The 24,826-nt window shown below is 47.5% G+C and overlaps 1 protein-coding gene across 1 annotated transcript in view; it reads right to left on the bottom strand.

Annotated features, from left to right (window-relative positions):
* Window positions 1-468: 468 nt before the first annotated feature.
* The window catches only part of LOC123757712 (protein giant-lens), a 67,017-nt gene continuing 42,659 nt past the window's right edge, over window positions 469-24,826 (bottom strand). The window contains exons 2-4 of the mRNA XM_069327271.1: window positions 8,541-8,714; window positions 7,543-7,749; window positions 469-7,218 (exon numbers count right to left, since the gene is read on the bottom strand). Coding sequence (XP_069183372.1) covers window positions 7,018-7,218; window positions 7,543-7,749; window positions 8,541-8,714 — 582 coding nt within the window. The 3' untranslated portion in view covers window positions 469-7,017. The remainder of the gene's footprint in view (window positions 7,219-7,542; window positions 7,750-8,540; window positions 8,715-24,826) is intronic.

Genomic DNA, 24,826 nt, shown 5'->3' with positions numbered 1-24,826 from the left:
TGAGCGTGTCTTGTTTTCCGACCGTCCCCCGCGGTCGCTTGTCCCTAGATAGAATTCTTGGTGAATTGGATGCTTTTGATATCGTTCCCCTTATGCGTTTCTTTTCTCGTATTGGCATCTTTGGTGATGTTTAGCGCCCTCTGATTATTTCCCACATTTGATGGTGCTACATAGCCTTTCTGGTTTGGTGCCTTCTTTTGATAATTACTTCAGGCTGTGTTGTACTGTATCTTGTAGCACTGTGGCCTGCGTCCTCGGCGTACAACCAAGGAACCGGGGTTCAATCCCCGGACAGGAAACAAGTGATTGTGCATGTTTTCTTTCACCTGGTGCCTCTGTTGACCTAACAAGAAATAGTTAACCCCGGGAATTAGGCAACTGTTGTGGGTGGCCTTTTTAGGAAGGTCATCTCTGTGTCTTCTGGTGTATTGGAGGATTATGAGTGGGGTTAAATTAAATATATATATAGCTGCTGGAATCTTGCTTTTATTTTAACAAAACAGAAATATCATATATCTCCTATATACAAAAATATACATAATTAAATAAGGTGAGAAAGGTCACAGGTGTCTGAGGGAGACTGGAGGGGGTGGCGAGGGATTGGGGGGGGGGGACCCATGCACATACACATATAACACACACACACACACACACATATAAATTAGATACAGTTTTAAATGTAAATAATAGATAACGAGTGAGAAAACAAAGTCACTGCACTGAACTAATGATGGTCGAAAGGAGGGGCTCAAGAGCAGAGGCTCAATCCTGGTGAACGCGTGTACGCGCGCGCACACCCACGCACGCACGCACGCTGTCCATGGTACAGAGATACTTGTCAAGAAACTCCTATACGCAGTAAGCAACTGGAATGTAACATAACCGAGAAGCCAATGGCTGCTCCCCATACCAACTGTCCCATGACAAGACATTACTAAACTAGAATTCTCTTTCCAATTTCCTAGATTAGGCTTCTCTTGGGTGAAAGTGGCACTAGATGTTTTCTGGACCAGCCACGAGTCGCCAGAACTTAATGCAAGATAACCATTATGTCACTAGAAAGGCAAATGTCTTAGTAAATCAAAGGAAATAATCTAATAGAGGAAATGAAGGGTATATGTACATCAGATCACAGATCAATATAGGGCGTGTTGTCCGCAGCCTAGGCTGTCATAAGCCAGTATTTTACACCATGGCCATGAATACCTTACCCCCGGGGCCATATGTAACACTGAATCGACATTCATAATGTTTATCATATGCTGATTTAACATTGATTCTAGGAATCTTTTAACTTTGATCCTACATTGAGTTAACATTGATCCGAAGTTGATTTTACGGTGATGCTACATTGATTTAACACAGATCGTGTTAACATTGATTCTCTGTTGACTTAACAGTGATCCTGTGATGATTTAATGTTGAGCCTATGTTGATTTAACACCGATTTAATGTTGAGCCTATGCTGACTTAACACCGATTTAACGTTGATTCTATGTTGATCTTAGGTTGAGTTAACGTTACTTATATTTTGCCCGCTGCAAGTTGTAACTGAATGAGCTAAGAGATGGGCAGCTTGGTGTCTGGGGACCCCCCCTTACCTAGACCTTTATCTGACGAAGAAAAGTCTGTTGCGTCTCACAACGACTTTTAAGGTTCCATCCAGACCCTCTGCCCAGTGGCTACTAGGGCTCTGTGGACGGAAGCGTCGAACACCAAAAGTGGTGTTGGTTCGACACCACTTTTGATATTGTGCCCACTGGGTATCGGATACCACCTGACGCATCCAAACCATCTGCAGGTGGTATCTGGCGACTCTCTGACACCCGACCTTTCTACAGGTGGTATCTGGGTACCACCTGATGTCACATACACTTGCTCTCAGCAGATGTTCACAGGTGTTCACTTACTGTCTGTAACTTGTTCATTGGTGTTCTTCTGCACTGAAGAGTATACAGATGATTCGAGAGTTAAGGAACTTTAAAGTCTGTCAGTTATCAGGTATTTCATCCGTTTTTTATGAAATTCTTCATATCGGATTACGGCGGAAACTATCATATTGTCGTGATAGGAGTTGTGGTACAGGTGTTGGGGTACAGGTATTGTGGTACAAGTGTTGTGGTACAGGTGTTGTGGTACAAGTGTTGTGAAACAGGGGTTGTGGTACAGGTGTTGGGACACAGGTGTTTTGATACAGGTGTTGTGGTACAAGAGTTGAACGGACACCAGGCCTGCTTTTCCTGTAAATAAAGGGGGACACAGCAGCCAAAAACAACGCAACTGGTTCCCCCTCGTTACATAATTTGACTAGCATATCAATGTTTAACTAAAAATATATATATATATGCGTTATGTTTAATCGTTATCGTAAGACCTACACATTGACACGCATTAACTAGCTCTCCAACTATCACTGGATATCCTAATCTTAAGTCTGGGCCAGAATTCATCAGGTGACGTGATTCATCACGTGGCCATTTACGAAACCTGTACATCATCATCTCAATCATGGCAACTTAGTTTGGGTCTAGTAAGCAGTTTACAATGTCAGGAAGGTCGCAACGTATGGTTATCATTGTTATAGACAACCTCGTAGTACTTCCGAGGTCGTAAACTGTTTAGTAAATACAATCAAAGCCGCCGTGGTTGAGGAAAGATGTACAGGTTTCGTAATTGGACATGATGCTTGATGAATCCTGATTGGATAAAGAACTCAGAATCGCTCTTAAAGAGCTAAAGAAGAGTCAAAGATTTTGTATCATCACGTTTGGAAAATGTAATCTTTGAAGAGGACTACGACGAGAGGTCAAAAGACCACTCATTATAGCCTCGTGAATCAAGACAATTACAAATACAGATTCAAGTGCTGATTCTTAGTGTAGTGAATAAGTCAGGTGAGAGCACTTACGTGTTGACTTACGAGATCAGAACCTCTTATTTCATGGCGTACATTCTGTACTTACTAAACAGTTTAAGACCTCTGAAGCTCTACGAGGTTAAGCAAGGTAATTATGAGAAAGCATTAATCTACTATATATAGTACTTGGGAAGGATGTGAGGACAAGGAGCTGGGGTATGAGGACAAGGAGCTGGGGTATGAGGACAAGGAGCTGGGGTATGAGGACAAGGAGCTGGGATATGAGGACAAGGAGTTGGGATATGAGGACAAGGAGCTTTGATATGAGGAAAGGGGGCTGGGATATGAGGACAAGGAGCTGGGATATGAGGACAAGGAACTGGGATATGAGGGCAGGGAGCTAGGATATGAGGACAATGAGCTGGGATATGATGACAAGGAGCTGGGATATGAAGACAGGGAGCTGGTATATGAGGACAAGGAGCTGGGATATGAGGACAAGGAACTGGGATAAGAGGACAAGGAGTTGAGATATGAGGATAGAGGGCAGGAACGATCCCCCGTCCACTTGGATCATCGTAGATCGAACGCTGACCCCACAAGAAGCGAGGCTATCGCTACATCAACCAGCCTGACTAATAATTATCCTGGGTTAGGGATCACCCCATACTGTTCAAGGCTCCTAAACTGTGCCATGATTGTGGTAAACCTAGTGATAGAAATTGCGTGGAGAAAGGGGGGATTATTTCTGTACTAATGGGATCATTTAGGGTTCCGGATTCCTAGCACTAGTGTATACGTAGTTTCTAGCACCAGCATATATCAAGTTCCTAGCACCAGTGTATACCTAGTTCCTAGCACCAACATATACCCAGTTCCTAGCACCAGCATATACTTAGTTCCTAGCACTAGCGTATACCCAGTTCCTAGCACCAGCATATACCTAGTTCCTAGCACCAGTGTATACCTAGTTCCTAGCACCAACATATACCCAGTTCCTAGCACCAGCATATACTTAGTTCCTAGCACCAGCATATACCCAGTTCCTAGCACCAGCATATACTTAGTTCCTAGCACCAGCATATACTTAGTTCCTAGCACTAGCGTATACCCAGTTCCTAGCACCAGCATATACCTAGTTCCTAGCACCAGCATATACCTAGTTCCTAGCACCAGCGTATACCTAGTTCCTAGCACCAGCATATACCTAGTTCCTAGCACCAGCATATACCTAGTTCCTAGCACCAGCGTATACCTAGTTCCTAGCACCAGCATATACCTAGTTCCTAGCACCAGCATATACCCAGTTCCTAGCACCAGCATATACCTAGTTCCTAGCACCAGCGTATACCCAGTTCCTAGCACCAGCATATACCTAGTTCCTAGCACCAGCGTATACCCAGTTCCTAGCACCAGCATATACCTAGTTCCTAGCACCAGCGTATACGTAGTTCCTAGCACCAGCATATACCCAGTTCCTAGCACCAGCGTATACTTAGTTCCTAGCACCAGCATATACCTAGTTCCTAGCACCAGCATATACCTAGTTCCTAGCACCAGCGTATACCTAGTTCCTAGCACCAGCATATACCTAGTTCCTAGCACCAGCGTATACCTAGTTCCTAGCACCAGCATATACCCAGTTCCTAGCACCAGCATATACCTAGTTCCTAGCACCAGCGTATACCCAGTTCCTAGCACCAGCGTATACCCAGTTCCTAGCACCAACATATATACCCAGTTCCTAGCACCAGCATATACCTAGTTCCTAGCACCAGCATATACCTAGTTCCTAGCACCAGCATATACCCAGTTCCTAGCACCAGCATATACCCAGTTCCTAGCACCAGCATAATACCTAGTTCCTAGCACCAGCATATACGTTGTTCCTAGCACCAGCATAATACCTAGTTCCTAGCACCAGCATATACGTTGTTCCTAGCACCAGCGTATACCCAGTTCCTAGCACCAGCATATACCCAGTTCCTAGCACCAGCATATACCCAGTTCCTAGCACCAGCATAATACCTAGTTCCTAGCACCAGCATATACGTTGTTCCTAGCACCAGCATAATACCTAGTTCCTAGCACCAGCATATACGTTGTTCCTAGCACCAGCGTATACCCAGTTCCTAGCACCAGCGTATACCCAGTTCCTAGCACCAGCATATACCTTGTTCCTAGCACCAGCGTATACCCAGTTCCTAGCACCAGCATATACCTAGTTCCAAAAATCAGGGTATTTCTGGTTCCCACAAAATTCCATCACTGGTTACGAGAGATAGAGAGGTTGTAAGTGGATACGTTAATGCTCTGTGAATTCTGGCCCCGGAGGATTCAATCCAACATTATATGTTGCGTTGGATTATATAGAGACCAGGATGAGGAGTCTCCATTTGGAAAACCCGTACATCATTCCTCAATCACGACGGCTTTGTATACATGTATATACTGCATGCGCTGTCGAAGCACTACGAAGTTGTTTATAACAATAACAGCCTTACGGTGTGAGGTTTCCAAGCTCATAAAGGGTTTAGTAAATACAGAATAAGACATGACAATTGTGGAAAGATGTAAAGGTGTTTTAAGGAGACACGCAAATGGTTGAAGAATGGGTTCAACAAGATCCTGAGGCAGTCGCTAACCAAATGTGTACTGGAAATATGGCGGTACATTTAAAATTATCCATAGCTGCTAAATATTGGAAAAAATATAAATTCAAGAGCACTCTATGTGACCCAAATGTGTTTTGAGAACAAACTTTGGGAGTCAGAATCTCTTATTCCAAGCTGCCACTTTGTTTAGATCTTAACAAACATAATCTCACTACAACGTTGGAGTATATGTTGCTACAACGTTGGAGTATATGTTGCTACAACGTTGGAGTATATGTTGCTGCAACGTTGGAGTATATTTTTGCAACAACTTTGGAGCATATGTTGCTACAACAGTCGATTATATGTTGCTACAACAGTCGATTATATGTTGCTACAACAGTCGATTATATGTTGCTACAACAGTCGATTATATGTTGCTACAATGTTGGAGCCTATGTTGCAACAACGTTGGAGTTTATGTTGCTACAATGTTCAAGTATATGTTGCTACAACGTTGGAGTGTATATTGCTGTAATGTTGGATCATATGTTGCTACAACAGTGGAGCGTATGTTGCTACAACGTTGGAGCATATGTTGCCCCAACGGTGGATTATATATTGCTACAACGTTGGAGTATATGTTGCCACAACGTTGGAGTATATGTTGCCACAACGTTGGAGTATATGTTGCCACAACGTTGGAGTATATGTTGCCACAACGTTGGTGCATATGTTGCCACAACGTTGGAGTATATGTTGCCACAACGTTGGTGCATATGTTGCTACAACGTTGGAGTATATGATGCCACAACGTTGGTGCATATGTTGCCACAACGTTGGTGCATATGTTGCTACAACGTTGGAGTATATGATGCCACAACGTTGGTGCATATGTTGCCACAACGTTGGTGCATATGTTGCTACAACGTTGGAGTATATGATGCCACAACGTTGGTGCATATGTTGCCACAACGTTGGTGCATATGTTGCTACAACGTTGGAGTATAAGTTGCTACAACTTTTTTGACACGTTTCAGAAACGTGTGTTAACATTGTGTGTTTTCTGGAGAATCTGAAGGAAACAAAAACTTTTTTTTCTGTTAGCTGAAGAGTCAGAACTGAGGCACAGTAGCATTTCACCGATATAACCATATTTTTGTAGTAACGTTATCACGTCGCTACAACATATACATAACGGTATGTGTGTTTGCTGGATATAACGCCGCGAGCTAGGGACAGAGGGACGCAAGAGGGCAGGCAAACGTAGCATGTCAGGTACAGGAGCGGAGGTATAGGAGGCCCCGCTGGAGGCTCTCCTCAACCCGCGCTCTTCAATGTAATAAAGAACACCTTTTGTAGCTGGGGGAATCCAGAGGCTTGAGACTACAATGGCTTCAGGAGCTGAAGACTAATGGCACTCTGGGCTACTTGTAGCCAGAGGCGGTCAAACAACGCTAGCACACACTGGTGCTCTAACTGCCACACTGGCAGCAGCGTTGTGTCTGGCTACATGCAACACCAGCTCAGAGAAGTCTCACGAAGCCGGTGGAGTTTACTGCCAGATCACATGCAATAGCCACTGTAGGTGCGTATGGCGTCCTCTGTGTAGGTCTTGCCTGGGATGACACCGGGATCCAAGTGGTGCAGGGGGCAGTGGTGGGCGTGGGGACACTGACACAACGTGTTGGTGTTCACTTCTTCGAACTGGGGTCGCTTCTTCACGGTGAAGAGACGACATGGCTCTTTCCGCTCACATCGCAGCCGCTGTGAAAAAAAGAAGATTCAGACTAGATGTTTAACAATGACAACACATAGGGGTTTATTACTTTAAATTCATGTGAAGGAGTTGCAAAATCTTGCATAAAGACAAGTTCCGGATGGACTGGTCGGCATATGAAAGCCTTCAACATCGCAGATATATTGACAGACTTACTATTATGTTCAAAGGGTCACTTAAGTTCCCCATCTGGCACAACTTCCAGACATTTCAACTAAATGACACCAAAGTATATTTGAATATAATCATTATTTGAATACTACTAGAATCCATATTCGTATAGTTGACAGAGAAGGAATAAGAGAACTTACACTCTGGGGAGAGCAGGCGAAGCTGTAGTGAAACCCAACGCCCTGGCCAGTCTGGTACGCCTGCCTCTTGATGATATACGCTACCGAGTTCTTGGGACATACGCAGTGTATGATCTGCTGCGTCGCGTTGTCAGGAAAGGTGGTGAAGGTCCAGGTAACGTCACGGAAGTAACGACACTTGGCCAGTTTCTTGGTGGGCTCACACACCTGTGGAAGACGCCAGGTGTTTGGTTCCGGATGAACAGGTGTTGGTGCGGACAGTTTGACTGTTTTAGGTGTTTTATATGAGTGATGGTGGTGTGCACTGGTGATGGTGACATATACTGGTGATGGTGACATAAACTGGTGATGGTGACATATACTGGTGATGGTGACACACTGGTGATGGTGACATATACTGGTGATGGTGACATAAACTGGTGATGGTGACATATACTGGTGATGGTGACACACTGGTGATGGTGACATATACTGGTGATGGTGACATACACTGGTGATGGTGACATATACTGGTGATGGTGACATACACTGGTGATGGTGACATACACTGGTGATGGTGACACACTGGTGATGGTGACATATACTGGTGATGGTGACATACACTGGTGATGGTGACATATACTGGTGATGGTGACACACTGGTGATGGTGACATATACTGGTGATGGTGACATAAACTGGTGATGGTGACACACACTGGTGATGGTGACACACACTGGTGATGGTGACACACACTGGTGATGGTGACACACACTGGTGATGGTGACACACACTGGTGATGGTGACACACACTGGTGATGGTGACACACTGGTGATAGTGACACACTGGTGATGGTGACATACACTGGTGATGGTGACACACACTGGTGATGGTGACACTGGTGATGGTGACACACACTGGTGATGGTGACACACTGGTGATGGTGACACACACTGGTGATGGTGAAGTCAGTGCTGCCAACCACCGACACCTAACGAGCACTAACGAGGGAAGCTGACCTTGAAGTGCCTGGTCTTGTCAGTGACGGTGTGGCCATCAGACGGGTCGAGGGCGGCACTACAAGGTGGACCTCGAGGGCAGCGGCACTGTCGCTCCACCCTCGGGGAGTCGTAGATGTCGACCTTGTTGCAGACGGTCCAGGGCGAGCACTCCGGCAGGTCCTCCTCAGACTCCTGCTGGAGGACGACACTGGCTTAGTGGAGCTACCTTTATGGCCTCTCTCTCTCTCTCTCTCTCTCTCTCTCTCTCTCTCTCTCTCTCTCTCTCTCTCTCTCTCTCTCTCTCTCTCTCTCTCTCTCTCTCCCTCTCTCTCTCTCTCTCTCCCTCTCTGTCTCTCTGTCTCTCTGTCTCTCTCTCTGTCTCTCTGTCCCTGTCTCTGTCTCTGTCTCTCTCTCTCTCTCTCTCTCTCTCTCTCTCTCTCTCTCTCTCTCTCTCTCTCTCTCTCTCTCTCTCTCTCTCTCTCTCTCTCTCTCTCTCCCCCCCCCCCAGCCCTGCGGCACCCACAACAGTGAACCACAACCATGTAGCACCCACAACAGTGGACCACAGCCCTGCAGCACCCACAACAGTGAACCACAGCCCTGCAGCACCCACAACAGTGAACCACTGCCCTGCAGCACCCACAGTAATGGACCACAACCATGTAGCACCCACAACAGTGGACCACAGCCCTGCAGCACCCACAACAGTGAACCACAGCCCTGCAGCACCCACAGTAGTGGACCACAACCATGTAGCACCCACAACAGTGGACGACAGCCCTGCAGCACCCACAACAGTGAACCACAGCCCTGCAGCACCCACAACAGTGAACCACTGCCCTGCAGCACCCACAGTAATGGACCACAACCATGTAGCACCCACAACAGTGGACCACAGCCCTGCAGCACCCACAACAGTGAACCATAGCCCTGCAGCACCCACAGTAATGGACCACAACCATGTAGCACCCACAACAGTGGACCACAGCCCTGCAGCACCCACAACAGTGAACCACAGCCCTGCAGCACCCACAGTAATGGACCACAACCATGTAGCACCCACAACAGTGGACCACAGCCCTGCAGCACCCACAACAGTGAACCACAGCCCTGCAGCACCCACAGTAGTGGACCACAACCATGTAGCACCCACAACAGTGGACCACAGCTCTGCAGCACCCACAACAGTGGACCACAACCCTGCAGCACCCACAGTAGTGGACCACAACCCTGCAGCACCCACAACAGTGGACCACAGCCCTGCAGCACCCACAACAGTGAACCACAGCCCTGCAGCACCCACAGTAGTGGACCACAACCATGTAGCACCCACAACAGTGGACCACAACCCTGCAGCACCCACAACAGTGGACCACAGCTCTGCAGCACCCACAGTAGTGGACCACAGCCCTGCGGCACACACAGTAGTGGACCACAACCCTGCAGCACCCACAACAGTGGACCACAACCCTGCAGCACCCACAGTAGTGGACCACAGCCCTGCGGCACACACAGTAGTGGACCACAGCTCTGCAGCACCCACAACAGTGGACCACAACCCTGCAGCACCCACAACAGTGGACCACAACCCTGCAGCACCCACAACAGTGGACCACAACCCTGCAGCACCCACAACAGTGGACCACAACCCTGCAGCACCCACAACAGTGGACCACAACCCTGCAGCACCCACAGTAGTGGACCACAACCCTGCAGCACCCACAACAGTGGACCACAGCCCTGCAGCACCCACAACAGTGGACCACAACCCTGCAGCACCCACAACAGTGGACCACAACCCTGCAGCACCCACAGTAGTGGACCACAACCCTGCAGCACCCACAACAGTGGACCACAACCCTGCAGCACCCACAACAGTGGACCACAGCCCTGCAGCACCCACAACAGTGGACCACAACCCTGCAGCACCCACAACAGTGGACCACAACCCTGCAGCACCCACAACAGTGGACCACAGCCCTGCAGCACCCACAACAGTGGACCACAACCCTGCAGCACCCACAACAGTGGACCACAGCCCTGCAGCACCCACAACAGTGGACCACAACCCTGCAGCACCCACAGCAGTGGACCACAACCCTGCAGCACCCACAACAGTGGACCACAACCCTGCAGCACCCACAACAGTGGACCACAGCCCTGCAGCACCCACAACAGTGGACCACAACCCTGCAGCACCCACAACAGTGGACCACAGCCCTGCAGCACCCACAACAGTGGACCACAACCCTGCAGCACCCACAACAGTGGACCACAACCCTGCAGCACCCACAACAGTGGACCACAACCCTGCAGCACCCACAACAGTGGACCACAGCCCTGCAGCACCCACAACAGTGGACCACAACCCTGCAGCACCCACAACAGTGGACCACAACCCTGCAGCACCCACAACAGTGGACCACAGCCCTGCAGCACCCACAACAGTGGACCACAACCCTGCAGCACCCACAACAGTGGACCACAGCCCTGCAGCACCCACAACAGTGGACCACAGCCCTGCGGCACCCACAACAGTGGACCACAGCCCTGCGGCACCCACAACAGTGGACCACAACCCTGCGGCACCCACAACAGTGGACCACAGCCCTGCGGCACCCACAACAGTGGACCACAGCCCTGCAGCACCCACAACAGTGGACCACAGCCCTGCGGCACCCACAACAGTGGACCACAACCCTGCAGCACCCACAACAGTGGACCACAGCCCTGCGGCACCCACAGCAGTGGACCACAGCCCTGCAGCACCCACAACAGTGGACCACAACCCTGCAGCACCCACAACAGTGGACCACAGCCCTGCGGCACCCACAACAGTGGACCACAACCCTGCAGCACCCACAACAGTGGACCACAGCCCTGCAGCACCCACAGCAGTGGACCACAGCCCTGCAGCACCCACAACAGTGGACCACAACCCTGCAGCACCCACAACAGTGGACCACAGCCCTGCGGCACCCACAACAGTGGACCACAGCCCTGCAGCACCCACAACAGTGGACCACAGCCCTGCGGCACCCACAGCAGTGGACCACAGCCCTGCAGCACCCACAGCAGTGGACCACAGCCCTGCAGCACCCACAACAGTGGACCACAACCCTGCAGCACCCACAGCAGTGGACCACAGCCCTGCAGCACCCACAACAGTGGACCACAGCCCTGCAGCACCCACAGCAGTGGACCACAGCCCTGCAGCACCCACAACAGTGGACCACAACCCTGCAGCACCCACAGCAGTGGACCACAGCCCTGCAGCACCCACAACAGTGGACCACAGCCCTGCAGCACCCACAACAGTGGACCACAACCCTGCAGCACCCACAACAGTGGACCACAGCCCTGCGGCACCCACAGCAGTGGACCACAGCCCTGCAGCACCCACAACAGTGGACCACAGCCCTGCAGCACCCACAACAGTGGACCACAGCCCTGCAGCACCCACAACAGTGGACCACAGCCCTGCAGCACCCACAACAGTGGACCGCAGCCCTGCAGCACCCACAACAGTGGACCACAACTCTGCGGCACCCACAACAGTGGACCACAGCCCTGCAGCACCCACAACAGTGGACCACAGCCCTGCAGCACCCACAACAGTGAACCACAACTCTGCGGCACCCACAACAGTGGACCACAGCCCTGCAGCACCCACAACAGTGGACCACAGCCCTGCAGCACCCACAACAGTGGACCACAGCCCTGCAGCACCCACAGCAGTGGACCACAGCCCTGCAGCACCCACAACAGTGGACCACAGCCCTGCAGCACCCACAGCAGTGGACCACAGCCCTGCAGCACCCACAACAGTGGACCACAGCCCTGCAGCACCCACAACAGTGGACCACAGCCCTGCAGCACCCACAACAGTGGACCACAGCCCTGCAGCACCCACAGCAGTGGACCACAGCCCTGCAGCACCCACAACAGTGGACCACAGCCCTGCAGCACCCACAGCAGTGGACCACAACCCTGCAGCACCCACAACAGTGGACCACAGCCCTGCAGCACCCACAGCAGTGGACCACAACCCTGCAGCACCCACAACAGTGGACCACAGCCCTGCAGCACCCACAACAGTGGACCACAGCCCTGCAGCACCCACAACAGTGGACCACAGCCCTGCAGCACCCACAGCAGTGGACCACAGCCCTGCAGCACCCACAACAGTGGACCACAGCCCTGCAGCACCCACAGCAGTGGACCACAACCCTGCAGCACCCACAACAGTGGACCACAGCCCTGCAGCACCCACAGCAGTGGACCACAGCCCTGCAGCACCCACAACAGTGGACCACAGCCCTGCAGCACCCACAGCAGTGGACCACAGCCCTGCAGCACCCACAACAGTGGACCACAGCCCTGCAGCACCCACAGCAGTGGACCACAGCCCTGCAGCACCCACAACAGTGGACCACAGCCCTGCAGCACCCACAGCAGTGGACCACAACCCTGCAGCACCCACAACAGTGGACCACAGCCCTGCAGCACCCACAACAGTGGACCACAACCCTGCAGCACCCACAACAGTGGACCACAGCCCTGCAGCACCCACAACAGTGGACCACAACCCTGCAGCACCCACAACAGTGGACCACAGCCCTGCAGCAGGTCTTGACAGCAACTCACCCCAGACACAATGGCCACAAGGCCGTGTTTTTAATAATAATAACAATAAAATTAATGTGAAGGTGAATTGAAGAATTTGGGGTCAATATCCGGGTTGGGGACAGGAAGACGGGTGATGGGGGGGGGGGGGGGGTTTGTGGCGGGGGTGGGTGTAAGGTGGGTGTTGGGGGGGTAGGAACGTGAGAGGTGGGGGTTTAATGGGTTAGTTCGGGTGAGGGGAGGGGGTGCTGTGGTCACACACACAGAATATTATGTATATATATATATAATATTTATTTATATACAAGAAGGTACATTGGAGGTAAAGAGAGAACATAGAAATGATATTGATTTTATATTCTTGTAAGGCCACTAGCACACTTATAGCGGTTTGGGCAAGTCCTTAACTAACAGATAATTTTAAGTAGATAATTTGCTGTATAATTGACAAAAAATGTTTACTGGTGCACTGTAAGATATTTTGACTCAATAAACAGAGACTAGATTAATACACAATAATAACAATACACGATAATGAACAAGGATTACTAGGTACATTAGGATAACATTTCAGGGTTATTCATTGGTTCACTGAAGCACAATTTGACGACTTGAAGACAAATATATATATTTCTATTTCTGTTCTATTGATCTTGAGTCCAAAAGACGACCCAGACGACTCTACAAAAGGATAAATTCACGTAAATGTTTAAGCAGACACGACAGCGAAACAGAGCAGACTCTGATTCGATCATACCAATCTAAGGAAGCTATACAAGAGATAAAAATATATTGAAAACTCTATGGAACTCATACCCCTATTTCAGATGTTGATGGTGTCGTTGGTTGTCGGAATAGGAGTCAATTCTACTTTAAACCAGAGCATGGGGGGGGGGGGTCTTGCCCTGGTTTCAAGACATGGGGTCTAATCTGAGGCCTAATATAGTATATATGTATATGCTATACTAGGCCTTGGAATATTTAAGTTTGCTAAAGTGAGTAAAACAAAGTTCTACTATCTAATTGCTTAGAACGTCAATATTTGTACGTAGTGCACATAGTCACATAAAGTACTATCTAAACAGGAGGACGGGAGCTCTGTGAGATGTAGCTGCTCCAGTGGTTTGCAATTATCTCTTCTACAGTAACTAAGATGCCATCCAGTGATTCTTCTAGCCTTTCATCTCGTAAAAAGTCTCCGTGTGGGTTTGACTGTGAATTAGACCTTCTGAAATCTTGTCTTTGGTTCTTTTACATATCGCATTATTATTTTTTGTTCAGTTCCTCCCTTGCCTCCTAAATCTGAGTACATTGTCTCATGTAGCTTCTCTCCTAACTCTTTTTTGTTTTGTTTTTGTGAGGAGTAAAGAAGTTGGAGAGCCATAGGTGAAGGGAAGTTTTGAAGTGTGAAATACAATGAGAGATATGAAAGCAGGCGGGCTGTCCGCCTTGCTGACACGATGTTATGAAAGCAGGCGGGCTGTCCGCCTTGCTGACACGATGTTATGAAAGCAGGCGGGCTGTCCGCCTTGCTGACACGATGTTATGAAAGCAGGCGGGCTGTCCGCCTTGCTGACACGATGTTATGAAAGCAGGCGGGCTGTCCGCCTTGCTGACACGATGTTATGAAAGCAGGCGGGCTGTCCGCCTTGCTGACACGATGTTATGAAAGCAGGCGGGCTGTCCGCCTTGCTGACACGATGTTATGAAAGCAGGCGGGCTGTCCGCCTTGCTGACACGATGTTATGAAAGCAGACGGACGTCCTGTACATACCAGTTGCGTTGCTCCTGGCAGTATGGGTTCGAGTCACTTCTGGGGTGTGAGTTTTCAGTTGCATATAGTCCTGGGGACCATTCAGGCTTGTTTGCACATATATATATATATATATATATATATATATATATATATATATATATATATATATATATATATATATATATATACATACATACATACATACTCAATTTTTTCCAATTATTGGGGGAAGGATTTCTGGTCAGTATTTCATCTGGGAATTATGTACTGTAGGGCGGGGTTTTCATCTAGTAAATCGGGACTCTTGGGCCACCAGCTGTGGGAGTGGGGCGTCTCATCTTGGGCCACCATCTGTGGGAGTGGGGCGTCTCATCTTGGGCCACCAGCTGTGGGAGTGGGGCGTCTCATCTTGGGCCACCAGCTGTGGGAGCGGGGCGTCTCATCTTGGGCCACCAGCTGTGGGAGTGGGGCGTCTCATCTTGGGCCACCAGCTGTGGGAGCGGGGCGTCTCATCTTGAGCCATCAGCTGTGGGAGTGGGGCGTCTCATTTTGGGTCACCAGCTGTGGGAGTGGGGCGTCTCATTTTGGGCCACCAGCTGTGGGAGTGGGGCGTCTAATCTTGGGCCACCAGCTGTGGGAGTGGGGCGTCTCATCTTGGGCCACCAGCTGTGGGAGTGGGGCGTCTCATCTTGGGCCACCAGCTGTGAGAGTGAAGCGTCTCATCTTGGGCCACCAGCTGTGAGAGTGGGGCATCTCATCTTGGGCCACTAGCTGTGAGAGTGGGGCGTCTCATCTTGGGCCACCAGCTGTGGGAACGGGGCGTCTCATCTTGGGCCACCAACTGTGGGAGTGGGGCGTCTCATCTTGGGCCACCAGCTGTGAGAGTGGGGCGTCTCATCTTGGGCCACCAGCTGTGGGAGCGGGGCGTCTCATCTTGGGCCACCAACTGTGGGAACGGGGCGTCTCATCTTGGGCCACCAACTGTGGGAGTGGGGCGTCTCATCTTGGGCCACCAGCTGTGAGAGTGGGGCGTCTCATCTTGGGCCACCAGCTGTGGGAGCGGGGCGTCTCATCTTGGGCCACCAGCTGTGGGAGCGGGGCGTCTCATCTTGGGCCACCAGCTGTGGGAGCGGGGCGTCTCATCTTGGGCCACCAGCTGTGGGAGCGGGGCGTCTCATCTTGGAGTAATCTTTCTAACATTGGGTCCTCCAACATTTCGATGGTGTTCCACACCCTGATGGCTTGGTGCTGCAGTCTGATGTTTAGTGGCTGTGTGTTCAGGAGCTCCTGGATTTTCTGATCATATGGTGGATCAGGGGTGGTGGTGGTGGTGGTGGGGGAAGTACTTGCCTAACAGTAACTACGGTATGGGCGAGATCTATTATAGATATAGATATAATATAAGAGAGAATGTCTATCTGTCTGTCTGTTCAAAGCGCCGTCTACCCGTGCATATTCATCAATTACTTTATGTACAAATGAAAATGTCTAAGCTATTCTTTTAGTACTAAGTGAACTAGGTGAACAGATGCATCAGGTGTAATGTAGCCCCCCCCCCTAGGCCAACTACTAGTTTTTTTACAGGATGTAATCCACAACAGTTGCCTAGCTCTCAGGCACAAATGTACTTCTAGGTGAAGAGCTGCATCAGGTGTAAGGAAACGTGCTCAAACATCTCGCCCTGAATGGGAATCGAACCTGGGACCATGCGGTTGTGACCTTAAATCTCTGAATATGTTAGATATTAAGTCCCTGCACATCCTCTCATGTGTACTCTATATATTTAAAACTCTGAACTGTAATGTCAATCCTGTTCCTGGAAGGTTGTAACAGACCCCATGGGCACCATTATTACTCCAACATTCTGTTTGTAACTCATCTTCACTGTACGTACCTTTACCTGAATAAATATCTTATCTAGGTGACAGGAAACTTTATTTGCTCAAACAGCTAAGTTAGCCCTGGCCAAACAAAAAATTGAAAATAGAAAACTAGAGGTTTGACGGTAAACTAAACTAATGTTGCTCCAGTGAATTCTTACATGAGTTTTTTATATTTTTTTATTTATATATATAAAAGAATTGTTACATTCTTGTATAGCCACTAGCAGGCATAGCGTTTGGGGCAAATCTTTAATCGATTTTTTTTCCTTGGAATACGACCCGCCAAATCGTTTAACAACCAGGTACCCATTCACTACAGACTAATCCTCACCTTTTATTTATTTATTTATTTATTTATTTATATACAAGAAGGTACAATGGGTTTGTGAGAATACATTGGATAGTACAGTATTTACATTCTTGTAAAGCCACTAGTACGCACAGCGTTTCGGGCACCTGCTACGTAATATTGCACAGATGCAAATATAGAAGCAAACTGGGCATTTGACAGCTTCACATACTTCACAGATGGATCAGTAGACCAGCAGGGACAAGAAACCGGAGCTGTAGTTAAAGCAGGAAACTCTAAATATTTGGAGACTCTCAAATGAGTGTTCGACTTTACAAACAGAGATGCTAGCCATTCAAAAGGCTTTGGAACATGCTCTTGCTGAACACCGACAACATGTTATCATACATACAGATTCAAGAACCGCCATTGAAACATTGCAACAAGAACACATATGTGATAACATACATCTGATCACAAATGTCATATCATTAATACAAACACTCAAACGACAAGGCCGTCGGGTACTTATCAACTGGGTGCCAAGTCATGTGGGAATAATAGGAAATGACATTGCAGACGAAGCTGCAAAACTTGCAACTAAGCGAAGAAATGTAGACATTTACATACCACAGAGTCTATGACAGATTAAGAAAGTCATTAGAAACAGAGCAATGCAAAAGATGTACAGTGACCACAACACAGCAGTTGCAACATCAGGATCTGCGGGTTGGTACAAGAATTCAACCAACTACGAACCACTTATGTTGGTGAAAAGGAACAGTAGAGGAACAGAAGTACACTTACATCGCATCAGACTTGGATACCCATGTGCATGGGAAATAGGCTATATATATATATATATAGCCTAGTCGCATCAGGCTTGGATACCCATGTGCATGGGAAATAGGCTATATATATATATATATAGCCTATATTTATATATATATATATATATATATATATATATATATATATATATATATATATATATATATATATATATATATATATATATATATATAAGATGACTTCTTGATGTGTAGTGCCTCGCAAACGTCAAGCCGCCTGCTATAGCTGTATCTATCGATGATTTCTGTGTTGTTTACTAGGATTTCTTAAAATCCTAGAAATCCTAATTAAAATTTAGAAATCCTAGTAAACAACACAGAAATCATCGATAGATACAGCGATAGCAGGCGGCTTGACGTTTGCGAGGCACTACACATCAAGAAGTCAACACCAGCAATCAACAGCCAATTAATGCACAACTATATTCTACCCACCTCAAGACTCCGCTCCAATATAGAAGCATCAAGAAATATGAACCAATAGGCTTTCTACAATCACTTCTATTCAATACCCATTGTTTCGTGTTCTGTCTTGTGTTGATGAAATTAATACCCTATTAATGCCACCTCTTGTTCTGTCTTGTGTTGATGAAATTAATACCCTATTAATGCCACCGCACCCCATCCACCTCTCTCAAATGTAGATATAAAAACAAAATCGGAGATGCGTAAGTTCTATTCAGTTGTGTATTTGTAAACTAAAGTCTTTGAAAATGTAATAAGTTTTACGAAACGCGCTCGTGTCGCGTCAGACTAGAAATAAAAATGAATTTTGGAGAATTGATTTTTGATTTACCTCCTACAGTGAAAAGAAATGTACGAAAGATTGAGAAAATTCGTGTTAGAATTATTAATCTTACTTTTTCGGTCATATTTAATAATATATGTCTACAGGAAAGACTGCTACCAAAATATACTAATATATATATATATATATATATATATATATATATATATATATATATATATATATATATATATATATATATATATATATATATATATATATATGTCGTACCTAGTAGCCACAACGCACTTTTTGGCCTACTATGCAAGGCCCGATTTGCCTAATAAGCCAAGTTTTCCTGAATTAATATATTTTCTCTAATTTTTTCTCATGAAATGATAAAGCTACCCATTTCATTATGTATGAGGTCAATTTTTTTTTATTGGAGTTAAAATTATCGTAGATATATGACCGAACCTAACCAACCCTACCTAACCCAACCTAACCTATCTTTATAGGTTAGGTTAGGTTAGGTAGCCGAAAAAGTTACGTTAGGTTAGGTTAGGTAGGTTAGGTAGACGAAAAACAATTAATTCATGAAAACTTGGCTTATCAGGCAAATTTGGCCTTGCATAGCAGGCTGAGAAGTGCGTTCTGGCTACTAGGTACGACATATATATATATATATATATATATATATATATATATATATATATATATATATATATATATATATATATATATATATATATATATATATATATACACTGAGAATCTACTCTGTTACACCCACACACCAGTTAAGGGAATCTTCTCTGCATACATACATGTATGTACATGTACATACTGTAGTTCAGGACCGCAGTGTACTTACTGGATGGTGTAGGATAAGGACGGATGGAGGGCATGGATGGGTGGACGGGTAAGATGGGTGATGGATAGGCATGGGTGAAGGATCGGCTTGGGTGAAGGATAGGCTTGGGTGAAGGATAGGCTTGGGTGAAGGATAGGCTTAGGTGAAGGATAGGCTTGGGTGAAGGATAGGCTTGGGTGAAGGATAGGCTTGGGTGAAGGATAGGCTTAGGTGAAGGATAGGCTCGGGTGTAGGATAGGCTTGGGTGAAGGATAGGCTTAGGTGAAGGATAGGCTTAGGTGAAGGATAGGCTTGGGTGAAGGATAGGCTTGGGTGAAGGATAGGCTTAGGTGAAGGATAGGCTTGGGTGAAGGATAGGCTTAGGTGAAGGATAGGCTTAGGTGAAGGATAGGCTTGGGTGAAGGATAGGCTTAGGTGAAGGATAGGCTTAGGTGAAGGATAGGCTTGGGTGAAGGATAGGCTTGGGTGAAGGATAGGCTTAGGTGAAGGATAGGCTTGGGTGAAGGATAGGCTTGGGTGAAGGATAGGCTTAGGTGAAGGATAGGCTTGGGTGAAGGATAGGCTTGGGTGAAGGATAGGCTTGGGTGAAGGATAGGCTTGGGTGAAGGATAGGCTCGGGTGTAGGATAAGGATATGGAGAGCCCCAGGCCTCCCAGCGTAGCCTTATATTCCCATTCAGACGACTGATTTCCTCTCATTTGGTGACGAGGAGGTGATGGTTCGTGACCCCTACGACCCCCCACCCCACGACCCCCCACCCCACGACCCTCACCTCCACCCTCCTCAACACCCCTTTGTATTGTTTTTACTCTACACACACCCACACCTTCACTACTGTGGTCTACACCCACACACACCTTCACTACTGTGGTCTACACACACACACACACCTTCACTACTGTGGTCTACACACCCACACACACCTTCACTACTGTGGTCTACACCCACCCACACCTTCACTACTGTGGTCTACACCCACCCACACCTTCACTACTGTGGTCTACACCCACACACACCTTCACTACTGTGGTCTACACCCACCCACACCTTCACTACTGTGGTCTACACCCACCCACACCTTCACTACTGTGGTCTACACCCACACACACCTTCATTACTGTGGTCTACACCCACACACACCTTCACTACTGTGGTCTACACCCACACACCCACACCTTCACTACTGTGGTCTACACCCACACACTCACACCTTCACTACTGTGGTCTACACCCACACACACCTTCACTACTGTGGTCTACACCCACACACACCTTCACTACTGTGGTCTACACCCACACACACCTTCACTACTGTGGTCTACACCCACACACACACCTTCACTACTGTGGTCTACACCCACACACACCTTCACTACTGTGGTCTACACCCACACACACCTTCACTACTGTGATCTACACACACACACACACACACACACACACACACACACACACACACACACACACACACACACACACACACACACACACACACACACACACAAATGTGTGTGTGTGTGGTTGACAAATGGAATGCATTAGGCAGTGATGTGGTGGAGGCTGACTCCATACACAGTTTCAAATGTAGAGCCCAGTAGGCTCAGGAACCTGTACACCTGTTGATTGACAGTTGAGAGGCGGGACCAAAGTGCTAAAGATCAACCCCCACAAGCACAACTAGGTGAGTACACACACACACAGGAGGCCGAAGAGAGATTTATACCAACAGTAAAGGGAAAAAATAAGAGGGAATATAATAACCCATGGTTTAATAGACAGTGTCAGGAAGCAAAAATGGCCAGCAGGCGGGAGTGGAGGAAGTACAGAAGACAAAGGACAGAGGACAACAGGATCAGATGCAACAAAGCTAGGAACGATTACATTAACATAAGACGAACATCGGAAAGGGACTATGAGAACGATATTGCGATCAAAGCGAAAAAGCAACCTAAGTTACTACACAGCCATATAAGAAGAAAAATGTCGGTGAACGACCAAGTGACAAGACTAAGGAAAACAGAGGGGGCATATACTGAAAGTGACAAGGAAATCTGCGAGGCACTGAATGCCAGTTTCCATGGAGTGTTCACTACCGAGCCTGAGCAGCTCCCATTGTTGGAAGAGATTACCCTAGATGAAAGACTATCAGATATAGAGGTGACAGCAGAGGAGGTAATGAAACAGTTGACAACACTGGATTCATCTAAAGTGGTTGGACCAGACAAAGTATCACCGTGGATACTAAAAGAGGCAGCGCAGGCCCTCAGCGTGCCTCTGACAATGATCTTTAATGAGTCACTTATGTCGAGAGAATTGCCCAGTTGCTGGAAGGAGGCAAATGTCGTACCTGATCAAGAAAGGCGATAGGGAGGAGGCACTTAACTATAGACCTGTATCACTGACAAGCATCCCCTGTAAAATACTGGAAAGAATAATTAGGCTACGACTGGTTGCATACACGGAGAACGTTAGGTTTGTAAACAAACATCAACTTGGGTTCTGGAAAGGGAAATCGTGCCTAACAAACCTTTTGGAATTCTATGATAAAATAACAAGGATAAGACAGGACAGAGAAGATTGGGCGGACTGCATATTTCTGGACTTCCAAAAAACCTTTGATACAGTTTCGCACATGAGACTGCTGTTCAAACTCGAGAGGCAGGCGGGGGTGGGAGGAAAGGTCCCAGCATAGATAAGGAACTACCTAACAGGAAGGAGCCAAAGAGTTACGGTAAGAGGAGAGAAGTCGACTGGCGAACAGTAACGAGTGGAGTACCTCAAGGATCGGTGCTGGGACCAATTCTATTTCTAATATATGTTAACGACATGTTTACAGGAGTAGAGTCCTACATGTCGATATTTGCGGATGACGCAAAGTTGATGAGAAGAGTAGTGACAGATGAGGATTGCAGGATCCTCCAAGAAGACCTGAACAGCTTGCAGAGATGGTCAGAGAAATGGCTACTGAAGTTCAACACGAGCAAATGTAAAGTTATGGAAATGGGACTAAGAGATAGGAGACCAAAGGGACAGTACACAATGAAGGGGAACAGCCTACCCGTGACAACGCGCGAAAGAGACCTGGGTGTGGACGTAACACCTAATCTATCTCCTGAGGCACATATAAATTGGATAACGACAGCAGCGTACTCTACACTGGCGAAAGTTAGAACATCATTCAGAAACCTAAATAAGGAGGCATTTAGGGCGCTTTACACTGCCTACGTGAGGCCAGTCTTAGAGTATGCCGCCTCATCATGGAGTCCCCATCTGAAGAACTATATAAGGAAACTGGAAAATGTTCAGAGGTTTGCAACGAGACTCGTCCCAGAATTACGAGGGATGGGGTATGAGGAGCGCCTGAGGGAACTGTGCCTTACGACACTAGAAAGAAGAAGGGAGAGGGGGACATGATAGGAACGTATAAAATACTCAGGGGGATTGACAGAGTGGACAAAGACGAAATGTTCATACGGAATAGTAACAGAACGAGAGGACATGGATGGAAGCTGGAAACTCAGATGAGTCACAGGGATGTTAGGAAGTTTTCTTTTAGCGTGAGAGTAGTGGGGAAATGGAATGCACTTAAGGAACAGGTTGTGGAAGCAAACTCTATTCATAATTTTAAAACCAGGTATGATAGAGGAAATAGGACCATAGTCATTGCTGTAAACAACCGATGCTTGAAAGGCGGGATCCAAGAGTCAATGCTCGATCCTGCAGACACAACTAGGTGAGTACACACACACACACACACACACACACACACACACACACACACACACACACACACACACACACACACACACACACACACACACACTCTGTACACCAGTTGATTGACGGTTGAGAGGCGGGACCAAAGAGCCAGAGCTCAACCCCCGCAAGCACAATTAGGTGAGTACAATTAGGTGAGTACACACACACAGACACACATACGCACGCACGCACACACACACACACACACACACACACACACACACACACACACACACACACACACACACACACACACACACACACACACAAACACACAAACACACACACACACACACACACACACACACACACACACACACACACACACACACACACATACGCACGCACGCACGCACACACACACACACACACACACACACACACACACAAACACAAACACACACACACACACACACACACACACACACACACACACACACACACACACACACACAGACACACACATACCCTCCCTGTCCCTCCCCCCTTCACTTGACCCCCCACCCCTCATCCCAGTATCCTCTGCAACCTTGGTATCCACCTCACAAATCCTCACACCTCACACCCATGGCACAGCTTCCTCCACCAGCAGAACACTCACCAAGGAGGAGATTTGAGATGGGACAGAAGAAAGTGAGCCTCAAGGCAATGTACACTAACATGGATGACATTACAAATAAAGCAAATGAACTAGGAGAATGGGTACTAGAGGAAAACCCAGACATAATAGCTCTCACAGAAACAAAGCTAACGAAAACAATAACAAATGCAGTGTTCACACAGGACTATTATGTTATGAGGAAAGAGAGAGAAGGAAGAGGTGGTGGTGGTGTAGCTCTGCTGGTAAGACAAGGCTGGGATTTTGAGGAGTTGGTTGTTCAGGGATGTGAAGGTTTCAGTGGCTACATAATAGGAACAATAACAACTGGAGGGCGAAAAATTATAGTCGTAGTCATATATAATCCACCACCAAATGACACAAGACCCAGACAGGAATATGATAGAAACAATATGGCCACCATTAACATAATAGAGAGAGCAGCTTCTGTTGCTAGCAGGAATGGATCTGGACTACTAATCATGGGAGACTTCAACCATGGGAAGATAGATTGGGGGAACAGAGACCCGCATGGAGGACCAGAAACATGGAGAGCTAAGCTGCTGGACGTGGCAACAAGAAACTTTCTAAGCCAGCACATCAAGGATCCAACAAGAATGAGAGGAGAAGATGAACCAGCAATGCTTGATCCGATATTTAGCCTAAATGAATGGGATATAAGGGAAGTCAAGATGGAAGAACCCTTGGGAGTGAGTGATCACAGTGTACTGAGCTTTGAGTACCTGGTAGAGCTAGGACTTATCTCCCCCGAAAAAGAACTAGGAAACAAAAGGCTGGCATACCGAAAGGGAAATTATGAGGAGATGAGAAGCTTCCCAAGGGAAATACCTTGGGACACAGACCTCAGAGCTAAGTCTGTACAAGATATGATGGACTATGTCGCCCAAAAGTGTCAGGAGGCAGTAAGCAGATACATTCCG

Source organism: Procambarus clarkii, chromosome 19 (genome assembly GCF_040958095.1).
Source record: "Procambarus clarkii isolate CNS0578487 chromosome 19, FALCON_Pclarkii_2.0, whole genome shotgun sequence".
Taxonomy (NCBI): domain Eukaryota; kingdom Metazoa; phylum Arthropoda; class Malacostraca; order Decapoda; family Cambaridae; genus Procambarus; species Procambarus clarkii.
The sequence above is the reverse complement of the archived record's forward strand: the minus strand, read 5'-3'. Positions and strand labels throughout refer to the sequence as shown.